Source organism: Nuphar pumila, chromosome 3 (genome assembly GCF_984573655.1).
Source record: "Nuphar pumila chromosome 3, dmNupPumi1.hap1.1, whole genome shotgun sequence".
In the NCBI taxonomy this organism is placed as follows: Eukaryota; Viridiplantae; Streptophyta; class Magnoliopsida; order Nymphaeales; family Nymphaeaceae; genus Nuphar; species Nuphar pumila.
Window position 1 is genome coordinate 144843833 of NC_143251.1, and position 19480 is coordinate 144863312.

Genomic DNA, 19480 nt, shown 5'->3' on the forward strand with positions numbered 1-19480 from the left:
CTTATTACGAGCTCGAACTCAGCATGGGTTGCCATAAGAGTAAGCCAAGCTTGAACACTTCAGACTCGGTTCACTCAACTCGTTTAAAGGCTCTACGTTTCGCCTCATGTTAACATAGAGCCTAAGGATATGTTTGATGGGTCATCCCGTGCGAACAAAAAAGACGTCAAAAACAAACATTGGATGCGGCGGATGAAGTTTCGATTGTCCGCTGCATTTATTAATGTGTGTTATTTTTTATCCACCTTCTCCCTATTAAAAAAGAATCAAGGACGGAAGGAAAGAAGTTAAAAAATATATATATTTTGATCCACCGGCCAGGTTCACGAGCTCGCACGGGCAGCAACAGCACACCGTCACGCACTCGACGGCGATGCCGTCGGTGACCTCCGCAAACGGCGAGCACGACGAAAGCTCCTTCTTCATAGGGGTTGCCACCAACGATCTCAACGAACAACAAACAACAAGCATGGCGGAGGCTTTTTCTTCAACAGGAGTTCTTCTGACGATCGTTTCCTCCATCGTCATCGATGAAGTGGCAGGGGTAAGCAAAACCGAAGGAAGGGTTGATCCCGGAGGACGGCGGCAAGGCGGAGCGGCCAATGGACAAGAGCTTAGACTACAGCAAGATCTTCGCAATGAGTTCGGGAGGGGCCATTTCGATCATACCTGCTTTGTTAGGGCTCGAAAGGGCATATCGTCGTGAAGATCATCTCGAAGGCAAAGGTATGCCTCTGATTCTTGCTATCTTAATTACGATAGATTTTGAAGAAATTGATTGATTCACGATAGCAATTGTTTCTCTTTTTGTTTTAATTTTTTTATCTCATTGACTAAAGAGGAGTTTCTTTTGTTCGCCGCAGCAATCAGGTTGCTGTTGTGATTGAAATTTAGGCAATTAGGAGGGATTCAATAGATACAAAATCTTCTTTAATCGTGGGAGTTTCTTTCTTTCTTAAGAAGACGTTCATGTCATATCGGACATTTGAAACATAGCATCCAAGTACGGTTCAAACAAAACGTTGGACTTAGAACAGTTGTTACGGAACGAACATAACCAATGTTCTGTTTCGTTTTTTTTATTCATTTTGTCTAACCTAAACAGCTGTCTTCTTACGTAGGGGTGTCAATGGATTGGGTATGACCCATTCTTGACCGTACTGAATCCGATAGAGTTAGGGTTTAGTAACAAAAATAAGAGTTTTATTCACTATTTAAGACGGACCCATGATGTCCGATTATTAAACAGGCTGGATATGGTTTATGGAATTTTATACCAAACTCAGATCCGACCTATGAATTCCGATTCTTAAACAGTCCGATTAACAGGCTGGAAGGGATAGGGAAAGAAAACTGGTGGATAAAATGGTGAACTTGTGGGGCGTTTGACGTTCACGATATCTCTCCTCGAATTGTCTGATTCGGCGCCCATGGCTATGCACGTAACCCCTGCACTTTCACTCTCTCCATCAACCAGCGTCTCTTATCCTCCTCCCTCGTCCTCGGAGACGCAAGCAATCCCATTACCCTCTGCACCGAGAGCTCGCATTCGCACCAAACCATCAATATATGGCTTCGGTTACTTGAAACTCCAACCCCACCGAGCCCAATTGCCGGTCTCACGGCGTCGTGGGATGTTTGTAGCATCGGTTTCTGCAATTTGGGATGCGTTAACCGGCGGCGGTGGCTCTGCTCGGGAGGCCTTGCTTGCTGTCAGGCGAGGCATGCTGCTCTTTAGGCAGGTACATTTTGCTTTTGGTTTTTTCCCATCACTCGTTTGATGGGTCTCAAGTTATAATAACTCCCCATCTGTAACTGTCTGTGTGAATTCAGTCGTCTCATCCAATAGGTTTCCAGCAGCATGATTTTCATATGCTACTCCCCTCTCTTAGCAGTTTGTCAAGAGTTCAACTTCAAACCATTAATCCAATGCTTTCATTCATCAAGTTCTGATACAATCTTACACTGAGAAGTTCAATATCTTTTTGAAATTCCTACATTAGGTTGTTTCTAAGAAATGAATTGGTTCGATTCGTGAAAGTAGGAAGAGAAACCACATCAGACAATTCCTTCCAAATCTTCGTTGTTTTGCTCCACATTTTTTTTTATATTTACACAGAAAAACCGAGATCAGGGATCTAGTCGCTCTGGCTCTGCCTATAATACTCCGTGGGCTTACCCCTTGCCCCTAGGGAGTCGCTAAGCTTCGGGGATGACATTTGGCTCCTTCACATAGTTGACATAACTGCCAATTCCTTTTCCGGCGAAGGGTTACTGTTCATTTTGCAAACCTCCAGCAAAGTTTGTTAACCAACACCGAGTGGATGGCAGCATGATGAGCAATGACAGGCTGGTGCATAGTGATAAGGATAAGAACAATCAGGATGGTAAGGTGGGCAAGGATGCCATTTGTAGTAAAGATAAATGTGGCATGAAACAAAATTATCTAATTGATTGTCACAGCCATATACCTAATAAATGAAAGGCTGATCGTGATCCCTGTAATCATGTATCTCAGTATATATTGGTGAGAGGTGACATGAATAAAATAATAGAGACCCAATGAGATCCCCCCCCCCCCCCCCCGCAGACGTAGGTCATTTTATCGACCGTGTAAATACTGTGTTATTTGTCTCTCCTTCTCCTTTCGGTTGCTTGCATGGTATCAGAGCCTTGAGGAGGCTTTTCTGTTGCTTTCCAGATCTTCTTCTTTGCAGTTCTCGCAGTCTGCACATCATGGCTTCATCGACCAGGAATCTCACTCCGAATAAAGGATCCAGTCTGCCCAATCCTACTGGAACTGGTATGAATAACTCAATCTCCTTACTGCAATATCCTAGCAATTTACAACATTTTCTCTCGATTAAGCTCAATGTTGAGAATGATCTCATATGGGAATCACAATTTACTCCCATCCTAATTTCTTTTGATTTGATGAGATTCATCGATGGAAGCAAACATGCTCCTCCCATGTTCAAAACTGGATCTAGTGAGATCAGTCAAGAATATATACTTAGACGAGACTAACTTATGTTGAGTTGGATCAAGTTGTCTCTTTCAGAATCAATCCATACACAGATTATTGGTCTTAAGTAATCTGCGGAAGTTTGGAATGCTCTCAAGCTATCCTACGCCGCACACTGAAGATCTCGTGTGATGCAATTGAAATCACAACTTCAAGATTTAAAGAAGGGGTCTAGTTCTATGGACGCATACATAAACAAAGCAAAGGCCATTGCTTCAAAACCAGTGGATGAGGATGACTTAATTCTTCAGATTCTCAAAGGATTGCCGAATGAGTATTTAGCTTTTAAAATAAATATGGAGACTCGGAAGGAGCTCGTATCTTTGGCCGAGTTGCATGGACTCTTGTTAATGCAAGAGAAAATTTTTAAAGATCATGAAGAGCAAGTTGTTGATCAGGTTATGCCGACAACCAACGTTGTTTCAACATCAAATTTTAATAGGCACCAAAACTATCGGGGGCCTGGAAGAAACAATTATCAGAACAAGAATAAGTATGGCAGGAAAAATGATTCATATCATGGAAGGGAAAAAACTGTCTCTCAGATTTGTGACAAGGTCGGCCATGTTGCGAAAAATTGTTACTCATATATAAATCTCCTTAAAGAAAAGGAATCCACCCCTCATGCATATCATGTTGCCCAAGAAGTGCTTCAAATCAAATTTATGGTGATGATAATTGGTATCCTGATTTTAGAGCTACATATCATATCACCAATGACATCAATAATCTATCGATACATTCAGATAGAGATGGCAGTTGACCGGGGGAAAGCGGGGCCCCGCCTCGCCCCGTTTGGACCGGGGATAAAGGGTATGAAACGGGGATGAAGGCAGGGACGAAGGTCAAATTCCATCCCCGTTCGGGGATGGAGGCGGGAATGGACTTACACTTTTCCCCGCCTCGCCCCATCCCCGCCACGATCCCCGCCTAGCCCCGCCCCGCCACGATCCCCGCCTAGCCCCGCCCCGCCCCATCCCCAGTCCTTCTAAAGGATGGCAATAGACTACGGGGAAACGGGGCCCCGCCCCGCCCCGCCTCATCCCCGTTTGAACCGGGGATGAAGGCGGGGGTGGAGGTTAAAATCCATCCCCGTGCGGGGATGGAGGTTCTAATCTTGAGATGGGGTGGGGGTGGAGACCCTGTCCCCCGCCCCGGTCCATTGCCATCCCTACATTCAGAGTATCAGGGAGGAGACACCTTGAAAATTGGTGACGGCTCAGGTTTGTGCATTCTTAACATTGGCTCTTCTAATCTTTCTCGAAATTTAAAGTTGAATGAAGTGCTTCATATGCCAAGGATTACAAGGAACTTATTGTCTGTGCAACATTTTTCTAAGGATAATAATGTCTATTTTGAATTTCACTCCAATGTTTGTTATGTTAAGGACCAGGCAACAGGGAAACTGCTAGGCCAAGGAGTAAGCAGTGATGGACTCTACAAAATAAATTTTTGTGACAAGAATAAAGAGGTCTTCAACAACAAGAAGGATTCAGTTGATCATTGGCATAAGTGTCTCAGACATCCCATGCTTACTATTGTTAAGCGTGTTTTAGACACTTTCAAGATGTTTATTCAAATAATTTGTGTGAAGCCCCTCAAAGAGGGAAAAACCATAGATTACCTTTTCAAAATGCTTCTAACCATGTGCACGCCCCACTTGAGATTGTGTACTCAGACATATGGGGACCAGCTCCCGTCATGAGTACCAATGGTTTTAGATATTATGTGATTTTTGTGGATACTTTTTCTAAGTATATTTGGCTTTATTTATTGAAAAATAAGTCCGATGTCAGTCAAGTGTTCAAGGCTTTTAAGGCTCTTGCTGAAAATCTTACAGGGCACAGAATTAAATTCTTACATTCTGATTGGGGTGGAGAATTTCAAGCTTTACAATCCTACCTTGTTGAAAATGGTATTGGACATAGAATCTCATGTCCACATACCCCCGAACAAAATGGGGCTGCTGAAAGAAGGCACAGACACATAGTTGAGACTGGTTTGTCTCTCATGGCTAAAGCAAATATTCCAACAAAATTTTGGACATATGCTTTTAGCATTGCAGTTTATCTTATTAATTGAATGCCTACTAAGGTGCTTGATTGTGTTTCTCCTTTGAAAAAATTGTTCAAAGAGATACCTGATTATAATTTTCTCAAAAATTTTGGATGTGAATGTTTTCCCTATCTAAGAGCCTACCAAAAGCAAAAATTGGATTTCAGATCCGAAAGAAGTATATTTTTAGGTTATGCTCCTCAACACAAAGGGTACTACTGTATGAGTTTGAAATCTGAATTTTTTTTTATCTTCCGACACGTAATTTTCAATGAGAAAAATTTTCCTTTTAAGGAACAAAAAAAAAATGTCTCTCTAAATCGTGAACCTCCTAATCAGGTTGTTGTCTTGTCCAATTCTGATTTTACCCTAAACCAATCCACTAGCCACTCCGAAAATTATGATGGATCCATTCCCAATAGAGATCCTCAAACCATAGCTAATCATAGTGAATCCATCGAGAGTCATGAAGATCCCACAACTGAACCGAATTCTGATTCTCCTTTGGTTCCAAATCAACCCATGATCCAATCCGAAATTCAAGCTGAACCAAATCATGCTTGGATCCATCCTATGACTACCTATTCTCAAGATGGAACACTTAGACCAAACCCCAAATACAATGATTTTCAGACCTTCATTTCTAGCAAACATTCTCTTCCCAAGGCTTTAGTTTTTACCCTTCTACGAGACACTGAACCTACCGATTTTAGAGAGGCATACAAACATGAGAAATGGAGAGAAGCTATGAAGGCTGAATACAGTGCCCTTATGAGGAATAACACTTGGAGACTTGTTCCTATTGAAGAGGCTAAACACGTTGTCGGATGTAAATGGGTATTCAAGATAAAGATAAAGAGAAAGACTGATGGAACTTTGGAGTGATACAAGGCCAGACTAGTAGCTAAAGGGTATAGTAAAAAAGAAGGGATTGACTACATAGAAACTTTCAGCCCAGTTATAAAACCTACAACCATCCAGACTGTTTTGTCTATCTCGCTAAGACAAAGATGGCAAATTTGTCAGTTAGATATTCAGAATGCTTTCTTACATGGCCATCTTTCAGAAGAAGTATATATGATACAACCTCTAGGTTTTGAAGATCCAAGTTTTCCAAATCATATTTTTAAGTTACAAAGGGCTCTTTACGGACTAAAACAGGCTCCAAGAGCATGGTTTGCTCGCCTGAGTCTTTTCCTTCTCAATCTTGGATTTACTGCAGCCAAAACTGATACCTCTCTCTTCATTCTCAAAAAGAAAAATCTAGTTATTTATGTGCTTGTTTATGTGGATGATATAATCATCACAGAAAGCTCACCTTCCCATATACAACTTATTTCTCAATTCAGGGTTGAATTTGCTATTAAGGATTTGGGTGAACTTCATTACTTTTTGGGCATAGAGGTAAATTTTTCTAAAGAAGGGTTAATTCTCTCTCAGCAAAAGTATATTTTTGACATTCTTAAAAGGACAGGAATGACAGGAGCTAAGCCAATCTCTACACCTATGGTGAGTTCACCACCTCTTACTGCAGATTCTGGATCAGAGTTTCATGACCCTAAGAATTGTAGGGGTACTTCAATACTCTACAATGACAAGGCCAGACATATCATATGTTGTCAACAAAGTGTGTCAATTTATGCACAGACCCGCAGATGTCCATTGGAGCGCTATTAAACAGATCTTGAGGTACCTTAAACACACTCTTGAGTATGGACTTCTCATCAAATCAGATCCAATTCTGAATGTATCAGCCTTTAGTGATGCTGATTGAGCTGGATGCCTAGATGACAAAAGATCCACTGGAGGATATGCAATGTTTCTTGGACCAAACCTAATATCGTGGGGCTCAAAGAAACAAGCAGTTGTGTCTCGATCAAGTACAGAGGCAAAATAAAGATCTTTAGCTAATGCTACTGCTGAAGTTATGTAGATTCAATTCCTATTGACAGAACTCGGAATTTCCCATACAAGAAGCCCTATACTGTGGTGTGATAATGTTGGCACATCTTATTTGGCAACACACCTTATACATCATAATCGGTGTAAACATGTTGAGATCGATTTACATTTTGTTCGAGAGAAAATCTCCAAAGGAGACATCATGATTAAATATATTTCGACCAAAGATCAGGTAGCCGATATTCTAACCAAGCCATTGATGAAGCTGCAACACACTACTATGGTTAACAAGCTCAATCTTATTCATGATAAGATGAGCTTGAGGGGGGGTGTTAAATGAAACAAATTTATCTAACTGATTGTAACAGCCATATTCCTAATGAAGGAAAGGCTGATCGTGATCCCTATAATCATGTATCTCAGTATATATTGGTGAGAGGTAACATGAATAAAATAATAGAGACCGAGTGAGGTTTTCCCTCCATGGACGTAGGTCATTTTATTGACCGAACCACGTAAATACTGTGTTATTTGTGTCTCTCCTTCTCCTTTCGGTTGCTTGCAAAGTTCTGTCAAGCAAGAGGATGCTCCCAATTCCTTCTATATCCATTTCTCCTACATTCCCTTTTCCTCCTAATTACCACATCCTAAACTTTATGGCATGTAGCACATGCATGGCTAATGGGATTGTGAAGGACAAAAATTTGGTTGGTTTCTGTCATGGAATTGGGCTCAGACTTTTGGTGCATTTTCTGTGTAGAACGCCCTATGTTATGTTTTGATCTCACCAATCCCAAATTCCTCAGCGGGTCTGATTTTGATATGCTGGTGCAAAAGTTGGGTCGTGTGAGTAATTCTAAGTTCTTTGTGAGATTCTAATCATAGTCCCCATATTTATATGGTGAAGGGTGATGTTAAAGCGTCGTTGGCTGAATTCGACCGAACGATTGAATTGGATCCTCGGCAGAAAGCTTGTAAACTTTTTGGTGTTGAATTGTATAATGGGAATGCTTTGGTTTTTTGTTGTCAATGGATGGTCTGCATTGGTTGCTTGCTGGAGTTTCTGATAAACGATTTTATGCTGGTTTATTGATGATATTGCTCAGATCTTTGGCAGAGGGGATTGTCATTGTATTATCTTGATAGGTATGCTCTCAATGTTGATATTTTTATAACTTCACATTTTCTCGGTGTTCTTTGGAAATTTTGAATCTTGGGCATTTCACACTTTAGATTTGAAGAAGGGGCAGAGCAGTTTCGGCTAGATGTTGCGGAGAATCCAAACGATACAGAGGAGTCCATTTGGTGCTTTCTATGTGAGGCTCAGCTATATGGTGCAGATGAAGCACGAAGGCGCTTCCTGGAGGCAAGTTAGTGCTTGGCTTGTGTTGCTTCACTATCTGAGTTTTCATTTTCTCATAATCATGAGGAATGTGTCACCTTTTCATTGTAACCATATTCCGTAGGCATCACTTGATTGTGGTTTCCTGCTTTTTTTCTTCCCATGTGCTACCTGGGTTTGGATAAGTAATGAAATAGGCTGTGACAAACCTGTAGTATGTTGTCTGATTCATAGATATGGAGATGTACATTTTAATTGGCCTGCCACCCAGAATTCCAGTGCACTGAAACATCTGGGGTTTATATGATGTGTATGATCCTAAAATCATGCACCATATGCTCCATGACTCAGTAACTGTGGTCCAGTCTGCTCCTGAGATGTTTTGTTGTTGATAATAGTGAGTGAGCCATCACTTGGCTTTTATTAGATCTCAAAGGCTATGATTTCTAATTGTAGAAAGGCACCAATCTCATGATGACAATATGAAATACAGGTTGGCCGGGATCCACGGCCTGTCATGCGGGAGGCGTATGCTCTGTTTAGGGATGGGGGAGATCCAAACAAGGTACATGCAGATGCTACAAATGAGTTGGACTCTTATATATTTAATTCTTTATATGCAGATGTTTTCTTGTAGTCGCTTACTTTGGATGCTCGGTTAACTCATTTTAACATCATCATTCTATATCTTATTATTGTTATCTAAGCAATTTAGTCTTGAAACTCATGCTCATGAAAACATTTTAGCTTTATTTCAATTTTTCCCAAGATTGAAGTTCTTCATTATCAAGTTTAGTTGTTAACAAGTGGCACCAAGGGTTTCTGGAATTTATACTGATTTTGTGTTTAAAATTTGTGGTTTAAATAGCAATCTTTTTTAATAAGACTGTTCCTTGTTTGATGCCAGAGGTTTCTTTCACTGAGAATTTTAATGTGCTCATCGTACAATAGGTATAATGGAGGATCTTCATAACACCTCTTTGAATATATTTGAGACTGAAAAGAGGAGAAACACAAAAAGGCTCTCTTTGACTCATTAGAACAATCAATTTAGATGGTAAAATAACAGAAATATACATTAGGATATTGAAGTTGTTTGTTCATCATTCATAGAAAAAACTGTATTTGGAAACTTGGAGCTATTTGTGTCCCATATAGTTGGAGAAAGCAACGTCTGGTTAGAAACTGTTATCAGAAACTGACCTGTTGAAGTTTCTTCTTCTCATGGAGCATTCCCTGTCTGCCCAGGAAAAAAGAAAAAATGAGATGCTATTTCTGCCATTTAACTCAAATGTTGAAGGAGAAATATCTTCAAGAAAGCACACCAGTGAACAAAGATTGATATTGTAAGAAAATACATTATCCATGCACATCCTAATTCATGAAATTCAGTATAATGTTAAAGCCCTGGCTCAGCACGAGCCGAGCCTGAGCACCAGACTTCAGGCTCAGTCCGAGCTTGAGCCAAGCCTGAACATTCTGGTATTTAGGCGAGCCGAGCTTGTACATGCCAAGCTCGGCTCGAGCTCGGCTCGAGCTCGGCTCGAGCTCGTTTCGAGCCCGGCTCGTGTGCATCCCTAGTCCTGACCCAGTCAAAACCTAAATCCTGTTGCTTGTTCCTGAGCTTGTGTCTACCGGACCCCATGGAGTTTGGCCATGAAAATTTGACAGGACCTCCTTCCACGTGTTCCGAATCTTGTTCTTGTGAAAATCTCTATAAAAAGAAATTTTGTGTATAAACACAATGCTAGAAACACGAAGTGTGCACAAAGGCACAAAGGAGAACTCTCACAAGTGCACAAAGGCACGGATACACATGCACAAAAGCATAAAAAATATCAACTTCAATATATTGGGTCCCAAAAGGGGCTTTATAAAAGCATAACCAAAACTAAAGGGGATCACCCCTATTTATAATGTAATGGAGGCATGGGGGGGCTCCAATACATACGTTGGAGCCCCTCCAACGGTTAGAAATGTGACCGTTGGAGGGGGGGCTCCAACGTGTGTATTGAGGCCCCCCCTCATGTCACATCAATCCAAAAAAGAAAAAGAAGAAAAAGTAAAAAAGAAAAATACAAAAAAAGAATTTGGAAAAAGTACAATCATATTCTCACGTAAAATACATGAAATTACATAATTACCCTTATCAGGTTATATATATATATATATAAAAGAGTATATTTTAACACTCCCCCTCAAACTTAGGGTGTCACAACTGAAAGTTTGCCAAGAAGGAAGTTAAATCTTGGAGAGCACAACGCCTTGGTGAAGAAGTCTGTCAGTTGATATTCTGATGTAATATAAGGTCAATGGGTTTTTTTAAATATTCTTCACGAATATAGTGGCAGTCCATCTCAATATGCTTCGTGCGCTTATGAAATTTGTGATTTTTGGCAATGTAGATTGCACTTTTATTATCACAACATAATTTTGTGGGCTCTAGAACTTGAATATTCATATCTTCCAACAAGTTGTGAATCCAAACAATCTCCATGGTGGTAGATGTCATGGCTCTATATTCAGCTTCGGTGGAGGAAAGCGATACTTTCTGTTGCTTCTTGCATCTCCAAGAAATTAGCGATTTCCCTAAAAAAATACAAAAACCAGTGGTGGAGTGACAGTTATTTGGGTCACCTCTCCAATCAGAGTCGGTATAAGCAATTAAACTCAATTCAGAAGAAAATAGAAATACTCCCTTGTTTACTGTATCCTTTATGTATCTGATAATGCGAAGAATGGTGCTCATATGAACTGTAGTAGGTGCATGTTGAAATTGACTGGCAACATGTATTTCATGAGAAATAGCAGGCCTAGTAATGCTGAGATACGTTAGGGAGCCAACCAATTGCCTGTAAGGTGGGGGATCTTTTAGAAGAATCCCATCATCAATCTTCATCTTCGAACCTACTATTTCAGGAGCCAACCAATTGCCTGTAATGCTGTGATTCCTGATATGTCAAGGATCTCACAAGCAAGTTTAGTTTGCGACAAAAAGTAACCTCTATGAGAAAAAGCAACCTCAATTCCCCAAAAATATGTCAAAAATTCTAAGTCTGACATTTCGAATTTTGAAGTCAAGATAGATTTAATACTTTTGATTTTTTTAGTATCATCTTCTGTTATCAATATATCATCAACATATAACAGTAATATAACAATTCTTGCATCAAATTTCTTAACAAACAATGCAGTGTCTGTATAGCATGAAGAAAAACTATTTTCAGTCATTACTTTGTTAAACCTATCGTGTCAAGCTTTGAGAGCTTGTTTCAAGCCATAAAGAGTTTTACGAAGACGAAGAACTTTATTTTTAAGAATTTTCATACCAGGTGGAGCATCCATGTAGACATCTTCATTAAGATCATCATTTAAAAAGGCATTTTTGACATCCATTTGGTAAATATTCCATTTTCTAATGGAAGCAATGGTGATGAAACATCTGACAATAACCATACGAGCTACTGGAGCAAATGTCTCTTCATAATCGATCCCGTATTCTTGATTATACCCTTTAGCTACTAGACAAACTTTATACCATTCAAGAGATCCATCACTCGTGGTTTTGACTTTGAACACCCATAAGCTTCCTATGGTTTTCTTTCCACTTGGAAGCGTTTGAAATTCCCAAGTGTTGGCTTTCCTAAGCGCTTTGAGTTCGCTTTTCATGGCTTCTCTCCATTCAATACATCGTTTGGCATCTTCAAAAAATTTTGGTTCAAAATATGAGTGAATACTACTCAAGCAAGCCTGATATTTAGGAGAGAAAGAATCAAAGGATACAAATCTAGAGGGAGTTCTTCTAGTTCTTTCAGTTCTTCTAGGGTTTGAATCATGTGTGGAGATAGATTTGTTGGGTTCACTATATTGCTCAATAGCACTTCTAAAGGTGCATCTATCTCTATGAGTGTAGGTGATAGGGTCTCTAGTTATATTTTCTTCTTGAGAGGTAGTAGGTTTAGAATTATTGTTGATTTAAACTACTTTATTGTCACTGTTATACGTGGATTCATCATCACTAGAGATATCATCATCTTTAGATAATAGATCAAAAAGAAAAGAATAATCGGCATTTTCTAAATGAGATTCATCCTTTTGAAAACCACTATCATTTTCCAAAAACGTTACATTCCTTGAGACATATAACTTATCATTCTTAGTATCATAACATCAAAACCCTTTTGGGGTTTCGGAATAGCCAAGAAAAGCACAAGGAATGACTTTTGGTGAGAGTTTATCATTTTTATCTGTAAGGACAAAGCACTTACAACCAAAAACTCTCAATCTATTATAATCGGGTTTTTTTTCATATAGAGCCTCAAAAGGAGAGATTTTATCTAAATTTTTGGATGGAAGACGATTAATAAGATAAACGGAAGCAAGAGTCGTCTCTGCTAAAAAAAAATTGAATACTTTGGGAAATAAGAAGGGTTCTAGTAGTTTCAATGATATGCCTATGCTTTCTTTCGGCCAAACCATTTTGTTGTGGGGTCTTAGGACATGATCTTTGATGGACAATACCATAGTCTTCAGGATATTTCTTAAATTCATTAAAGAGATATTCACCTCCTGAATCGGTCCTAAATATCTTTAAATTACTATTAAATTGATTTTTTATCATTATATGATATGATTTAAAACATGAAAAGACTTCATGCTTAGGTTTGAGAAAATATATCCAACAATATCGTGAAAAATCATCCACAAAAATCACATAATAGGCAAAACCTCCATTGGATATGACAGGTGTCGGTCTCCAAACATCCGAATGAATAATTTCAAAAGGTTTAGTGGTAAACATAGATCTTTGTTCAAAGGCCATACTTCTCATTTTTCCAAGAATGCAATCATTATAAGAGAAAGTACTTTTACAAAGATTTTTAACAAAGTCCAAATAGGACAACTTGGTGATGTTAGGATGAACAAGTCTTTTGTGCCTAACATTTATGTCTTTATGTTGGGCCATGTTACAAAAGGGGGTTTTAGGAATTTGAAGAGAGTCCACATAGTATAAGTCTTCCTTCCTAGAGCCTTCCTCAATCAACCTCCTGAACCAGTGATCCTGTATTAAACATTTATTAGATGAGAATTGAATGTCACACCCAAGGTCCGAGAGTTGAGAGACGGAAAGTAAGTTTAAATTCAATTTTGGTATAAATCTAATTTTAGAAATAAAGAAGTTTTGGGTTTTAAAATTTTCAATTCTCTTAATTTCAAGAGAAGTGCAATCCGCGGTTGAAACAAAAGATGGTGACGAGCTTTCAAGATATTCGGAAAGAGAGAAAATGTTTGGAGACATATGGAATGAAGCACCCGAATCTAAAAGCCAAGAAGTTTTACTTGGAGGAGAAGGAGTAGACACGGCGGTATCGGAAATAGCTCACTTAAGAAGAGGTTGAAGAGTTTTCATAATTTGATTTAGAGAGAGTGCTTTATTTGTAGATTCCTCTTTTTGTGGTTGAGTTGTGGTGGCCATTGCTAGTAATTTCTTTCATTTGGGACAAACCGGTTTGATATGACCCAACTCTTTGCAAAAGTGACACACAATTTTGTTATAGTCTCTTCTTCCGCCTTGACCACCTTGATTTTGGCTTTTAAAATTCAGAGGTTTATATGTCCTCAAGTTGTTCTCGGGCCTAGAAACAACATTTGCTTCATCACACTCTTCTTGATTTGTGGGCATTGCAAGAACACTGATTTTGCTTGCAAATGCTCATACGAGTTTCCTCTCCACTTAATTTTGTAGTGACGTCTTCAAGCGGGAGAGAGGTGAAGGAGGATAGGAGAGAGGATCTAATTTGCTCAAACTCGGGCTTTAGCCCATTCAAAAAGTTGAAAAATTGATCTTCTTCTAGTTGCTTATAACGAAGCTCTATGGCTTCTCCACTCCACTTGGGTTCAAGCATAGCAAGCTCATCCCAAATGGGAGAGAGTTTGGAAAAATGCTCATTTATAGTCATCTCCCCTTGAAGAAGGGTTAGCGCTCTCTTTTGGAAGTAATACTTATGGGACAAGTCCCTAAAAGTGTACATCTTCTCAAGGTACTCCCACGCTTGAGAAGCCTTTTTAAACTTTATAATATTGGCGTTAATTCTTGTCTCAACGGAGGAAAAAATCCATGACAAGATCTTGAAGTTCTTCATTTCTCACTCATGTTTTCTACTATACTCCTCAAGAGCCTTAGTTCTTTCATCTCCCTCAAGAATTTTAATTTCGCCTTCTTTAATCAACGTAATTTTAGGCTCTAGTTCCAGAATCGAGCCTTGAACATAACCCCAAAGCCCTTTTTCTTTAATGTGGACTTCCATATTTCTGGCCCATACGTGATAGTTGGAGTCATTTAGCTTGAAACCAAAAGAAAAATGAGTTTTTTTCACCCATTAGAGAGGTAAGATGAGAGAAAAGGGGACGTACCAAAATAAGATTTTAAATCTTATTTGTTGTAGTAATCTTCTAAGATATTGAATGAAGAGGAGTCTTTACGCCAATCACCAAAAAGTTGAAAGCATGCTTCACGAGGCACTTGATATTGTGAAAAACGGCACGAATTTCTTTCTCCAAGCAACCTTGCTCTAATACCATGTGAAAATCTCTATGAAAAGAGATTTTGTGTATAAACACAATGCTAGAAACACGAAGTGTGCACAAAGGCACAAAGGAGAACTCTCACAAGTGCACAAAGGCACGGATACACATGCACAAAAGCATAAAAAACATCAACTTCAATATATTGGGTCCCAAAAGGGGATTTACAAAAGCATAACCAAAACTAAAGGTGATCACCCCTATTTATAATGTAATGGAGGCATCGGGGGGGGAGGGGGGGCGCTCCAATACATACGTTGGAGCCCCTCCAACGGTTAGAAATGTAACCGTTGGAAACGTGTGTATTGAGGGGCCCCTCATGTCACATCAATCCAAAAAGAAAAAGAAGAAAAAGAAAAAAAGAAAAATACAAAAAAAGAATTTGGAAAAAGTACAATCATATTCTCAAGTGAGAATATGCGTAAAATACATGAAATTACATAAATACCCTTATCGGGTTTGATATATATATATATATATATATATATATATATATATGTATATATATAAGAGAGACTACATTTTAACAGTTCTAACATTTGGGATTTTTCTGTACATTAGATTGAGAGAACCGAATTTCCTACCAAGCTTTGTCAGAAATAGACTGAATCAGACCCTGTCTCTACCCGAGTCAACCTACCTAGCCAATAGTTGAACCCAGTCCGAACCCGTGCGCCCAGGCACGCATCAGTTCCCTAATTCTCTAGTTGATAATAAGCTGTTGTCCTGTCTTTAGCGTGCACTATTTGGTCATATTATTCTTCAAATAAGGAACTTTGATGCCTGCAACTTGTCTTTCAGAAATCAGCAATCCAGAATCCTCAACATTCACGAAATGGGAAATTGGAGACGACTTGAATCTATTAATGTTAGCATGCAAAATTTCCTCCTTACTAGATTAATCCACAAGATTGTCCTATCAGGATCAGGTCCACATGGCCTCAGCTTTTGTTTCATTGACCTACATGCAGATTTTGAGCTTTATGTATTCATAGTTTTACTCATTTTCCAATACTAATGTATCTGTTTTTGTTACTTGTTCAATGACCACTATCCATACACCCACAATCAGGAATATCAGTCAAAACTAAAAGTCTTAGCAATTGGTTAATACTGTCTAGTGCATATACTGAGTCATATGTCTTGTGGATTTCTTGTAAGCACTAGTTGCCACACAAATAGACGGCACATTCAACCTTTTGTGATGATTTAATAACTCGATCTTTCAATGAGATACAATAAATAGTCAATCCAGTTTTTCCTTCCTGGTCTCTTCTTTCTCAAGGGGACTTTACTATATAAATAAAGGATTACTTCGTTTTTTATAGTTATTTTTCAATCAGTGGATAGAAGCTATACTCTGGATCATTCTACCAACTTCAAGCCCTCATTATGATTCTTTATATGTAAAAAAAGTCTGGATATGTTATCTCCATAAACCAAACACTGAGAAGCTAAGTCACACGGACTCGGCTAAAAGGCCGATGCACCCGCGTCGCCCGTACCTGACACGGGTGCGAACGCGGGTGCGGCTTCGGACAAGGGGTGGACACGGTCAACTAAGTGTCGGACTCGGTCAACGCATCGGGGCCGAGTCTGTCCACATTTTGGACTCGGTCAACTTTGACCGAGTCTATTTTTGTCCATTTATTAAAATTAAATTTGGATTCGGTCAACTTTGATCGAGTCTATTTTTGTCCATTTATGATTGTTATATATATATTTTTATTGTTATTATTGTTATATAGATATTTTTTCAACTTTGACCGGTCAACTTATTGCTTTAAAATTTACAATCTTATTATTGTTATATATATATATATATATAGTTTTGTCCCCGTGTCCAAAATTTTTTAAATTGCTCCGTACCCGCACCCGCACCCGCACCCGCACCCGCACCCGCACCCGTACCCGCACCCGTACCCGTACCCGTACCCGTACCCGTACCCGTACCCGTACCCGCACCCGCACCCGCACCCGCACCCGCACCCGCACCCATGTGACATAGCTGAGAAGTTACTTTAGCTTGATTTAGAAACTATTATATCCTCAGAAAGTCAATAACTGTTTCTGTGATTGTATGGTTTCTTTTTCATGGGTTTTTTTTTAATATGTAGTCACCATTTCATCCTGACCTGGCTTCTTGTTTTGGGTCAGATGAGAATGTTGAAAAAAATGATGAGGTGATGAAATGCTTGGAAAACTGGCAATCTTTTCATAGGAATATAGCAAAAGGATTTTTTGTCAAAGGAAAGACCTTTTACTACAAGATTTTCAATAACTTGGTGCTATATAAGTACAGCATTGATGCTAACGCCTTCACAGCTCCATGCTTTGGAACTTTTTCTACGTATCAAGCAAATTTGAGTTCCTTACTCTTAATTCTCTCCCATAATCTTCAAAATGTGTTGTTTTCCTTTTTCTTTATTGGAAATATAGGGTTAGGGAGACTCTACTAGAGTTACAGAGTATTATGCTTGATGATCACATTCACATAAATTTCTAAACCACTCCGGCAATTTGTTTTCCACATTCTATCGCCAGAGTGGCCCTGTGGGATTTGAACTCGAGACTTCCTGGTTATGACAGTGAAACCTAACCATCCAGCTATCTCAGATGGCTTGCCTTATGAAAACTATGAGAAAATAGAGATTTGAGGGTTATAACTTTATGTGCATTCCTACAAATCAAAGAGTCTGGGTACTGTGCATCATAGAACTCAAAAACATTTGTTCAAATATGTATACTTTTATTGAAGATGAACTGTGATACACGTGATTTATCTGAATTAATCTTGTCACATTTAATTTCCCAAAGAATCTGGTTATCTTCTAACAAGAAATTTCCTATGGTTTTTGCAGCTTGCTTCAGATTTTTCTAATGGAAAGGAAAATGAATATTTCTATGCTACTTTATATGCTGGACTGTATCATGAATCTCAGGTTTGGTCTAGGCGCTTGTTGTTTCTCCAATTAAATAATTGTTATAGATATCACTCTAGCTAGCTATACCATTAAATTATGATGCTCAATCAAGTTTTAATAGGATACTCCCATATTCTTTCTGTTTAATGAAAATATTTATTTTGGATGCATTTGGGAAACACATTGACATGGTAACAGGAATTGACTTGCCGAAGGGTGACCATAGTCATGAAGAAAATGGTGGAAAAAGAGGTTATGCCTCAGTTGTGAACTCTTGCTACCCCAGGCAGTATTGAGGGTTCCAATACAAGACCCAATTTGTCTTAGTCTCCTGGTGAATAACAGAGCCCTTGCCTACAAGAATTCTGGCAGATGAGAATCCCCAGGGCCATATCCCCAAACACATCCATAATGTCCCTAACAGCAATAATGCAAAGAGATGTTCAAGTTATTGCTTTGTCCATCGTTTTACTTAAGATTATAAGACGCTCTACAAATCTCCTTTATGGTACCCGAAAGGACACACAAAAGCCACACAACTATAGAATCCATACAATTACTTTGACAATGCAGAAAAATAAATGTTTATTTATTTTGTCCAACATTTTTTTTCCCTGAATGGCATTTTCTTATATTTGTCAGAAGGATTCAGATGCTGCTAAGAAACTTATTCTTGCTGCATGCCAGTCTCCATATGGGTTGAGGTTGGTATAAGAAACATCAACTTTTTTTTGTTCTTTGATTAAATGAGCTGCAGTTAAATGATATTGATATAAACTAGTTGATGGTGGCTTTTATCCCATGACATGATCTTTGCAACCATGCTTGTAAAGAAGGCATGCATGCAGGCACATTCACTGACACAAATACTTGCCAGTTGCTACTATGTTGCTGTGTGTTGCTTTGCAGAGAGAGAGAGAGAGAGAGAGAGAGCTAACACTGTTTTATTATATTTGTTTGATAGGTCTGATGATTATATGGCTGCTCTTGCGAAGGTTCATTGCCTCTGTCGCAATTGGAGCTCTCAGTAGCCATGTCTCTCCAGAGATTACCAATTCTGGCTACAAGTTCTTCAACATGTATATGTCTGTGCTTCCAATATATGTAAAGCGACTACTGTTTACATGATGAAATAAACAGTCTCTCCTTCACTCGTTATTGTAGCCTCTCTGCATATGATTAAAGAAATTAAGCGCCATTTTACGATGTTACTTTTTCTGTTTAATTAATTTTATGATGCCGATTCATGGGTCGATTAGCTGACTTCTTTTGTTTCAAGTGCTCTCTGATTACTCAATTTACATGGAAATTGGTGGCCATTTTCATGGAAATGTTAAAGAGCATGATGCTAACTTGCCAAGTGCTTGATCACTCTTGCCTACTTTTTCTTTTATGACTACACTTAATGGGCCCGCCTCCGGGTGGAGTCACTACAACCAGGCTCTTAAGGCACCACCAGTTAAAGGCACCCGCACACCTGATGGAAGTCAAACCTGGTATGAAGGGATCAGCACCTTCTTCCTATGCCTGCTGCCACTCGCTATTGTCTACTTTCGTTGACCCAATGTGCAACCCAACAGTCAAGTTCCATCATTTCACGCTGTCAGTTTTACAAAACGAGGGGTGCTTTTGAATTTAAGAAATGAG

General features: G+C 39.1%; 1 protein-coding gene across 4 annotated transcripts; it reads left to right on the top strand.

Annotated features, from left to right (window-relative positions):
* Positions 1-1099: 1099 nt before the first annotated feature.
* LOC149844258 (Tetratricopeptide repeat (TPR)-like superfamily protein) lies at positions 1100-19044 on the top strand. Of its 4 annotated transcripts, none has more exons than XM_090000452.1 (9): positions 1114-1742; positions 2702-2803; positions 7890-7956; positions 8089-8128; positions 8216-8348; positions 8818-8889; positions 17771-17851; positions 18479-18537; positions 18798-19044. In XM_090000452.1, the coding sequence occupies exons 1-9, from the start codon at positions 1431-1433 to the stop codon at positions 18862-18864; spliced, it is 933 nt and encodes a 310-aa protein (XP_089856578.1). In that variant the 5' UTR covers positions 1114-1430; the 3' UTR covers positions 18865-19044. The 4 variants fall into 4 exon arrangements, with proteins under 4 accessions (XP_089856580.1, XP_089856578.1, XP_089856577.1 ...); XM_090000451.1 differs by having other exon boundaries at positions 1132-1742; positions 18476-18537; XM_090000454.1 differs by lacking the exon at positions 18479-18537 and having other exon boundaries at positions 1100-1742.
* The last annotated feature ends 436 nt before the right edge of the window (positions 19045-19480 follow it).

What these genes read in the sequence shown, in the direction of transcription:
- LOC149844258 (XM_090000451.1), top strand. Translation starts at nt 1,431, where the DNA reads ATGGCTATGCACGTAACCCCTGCACTTTCACTCTCTCCATCAACCAGC. An exon ending in GCATGCTGCTCTTTAGGCAG is followed by an intron (nt 1,743 to 2,701) that starts GTACATTTTGCT and finishes GTTGCTTTCCAG; the next exon opens with ATCTTCTTCTTTGCAGTTCT. An exon ending in GACTGTATCATGAATCTCAG is followed by an intron (nt 17,852 to 18,475) that starts GTTTGGTCTAGG and finishes TATATTTGTCAG; the next exon opens with AAGGATTCAGATGCTGCTAA.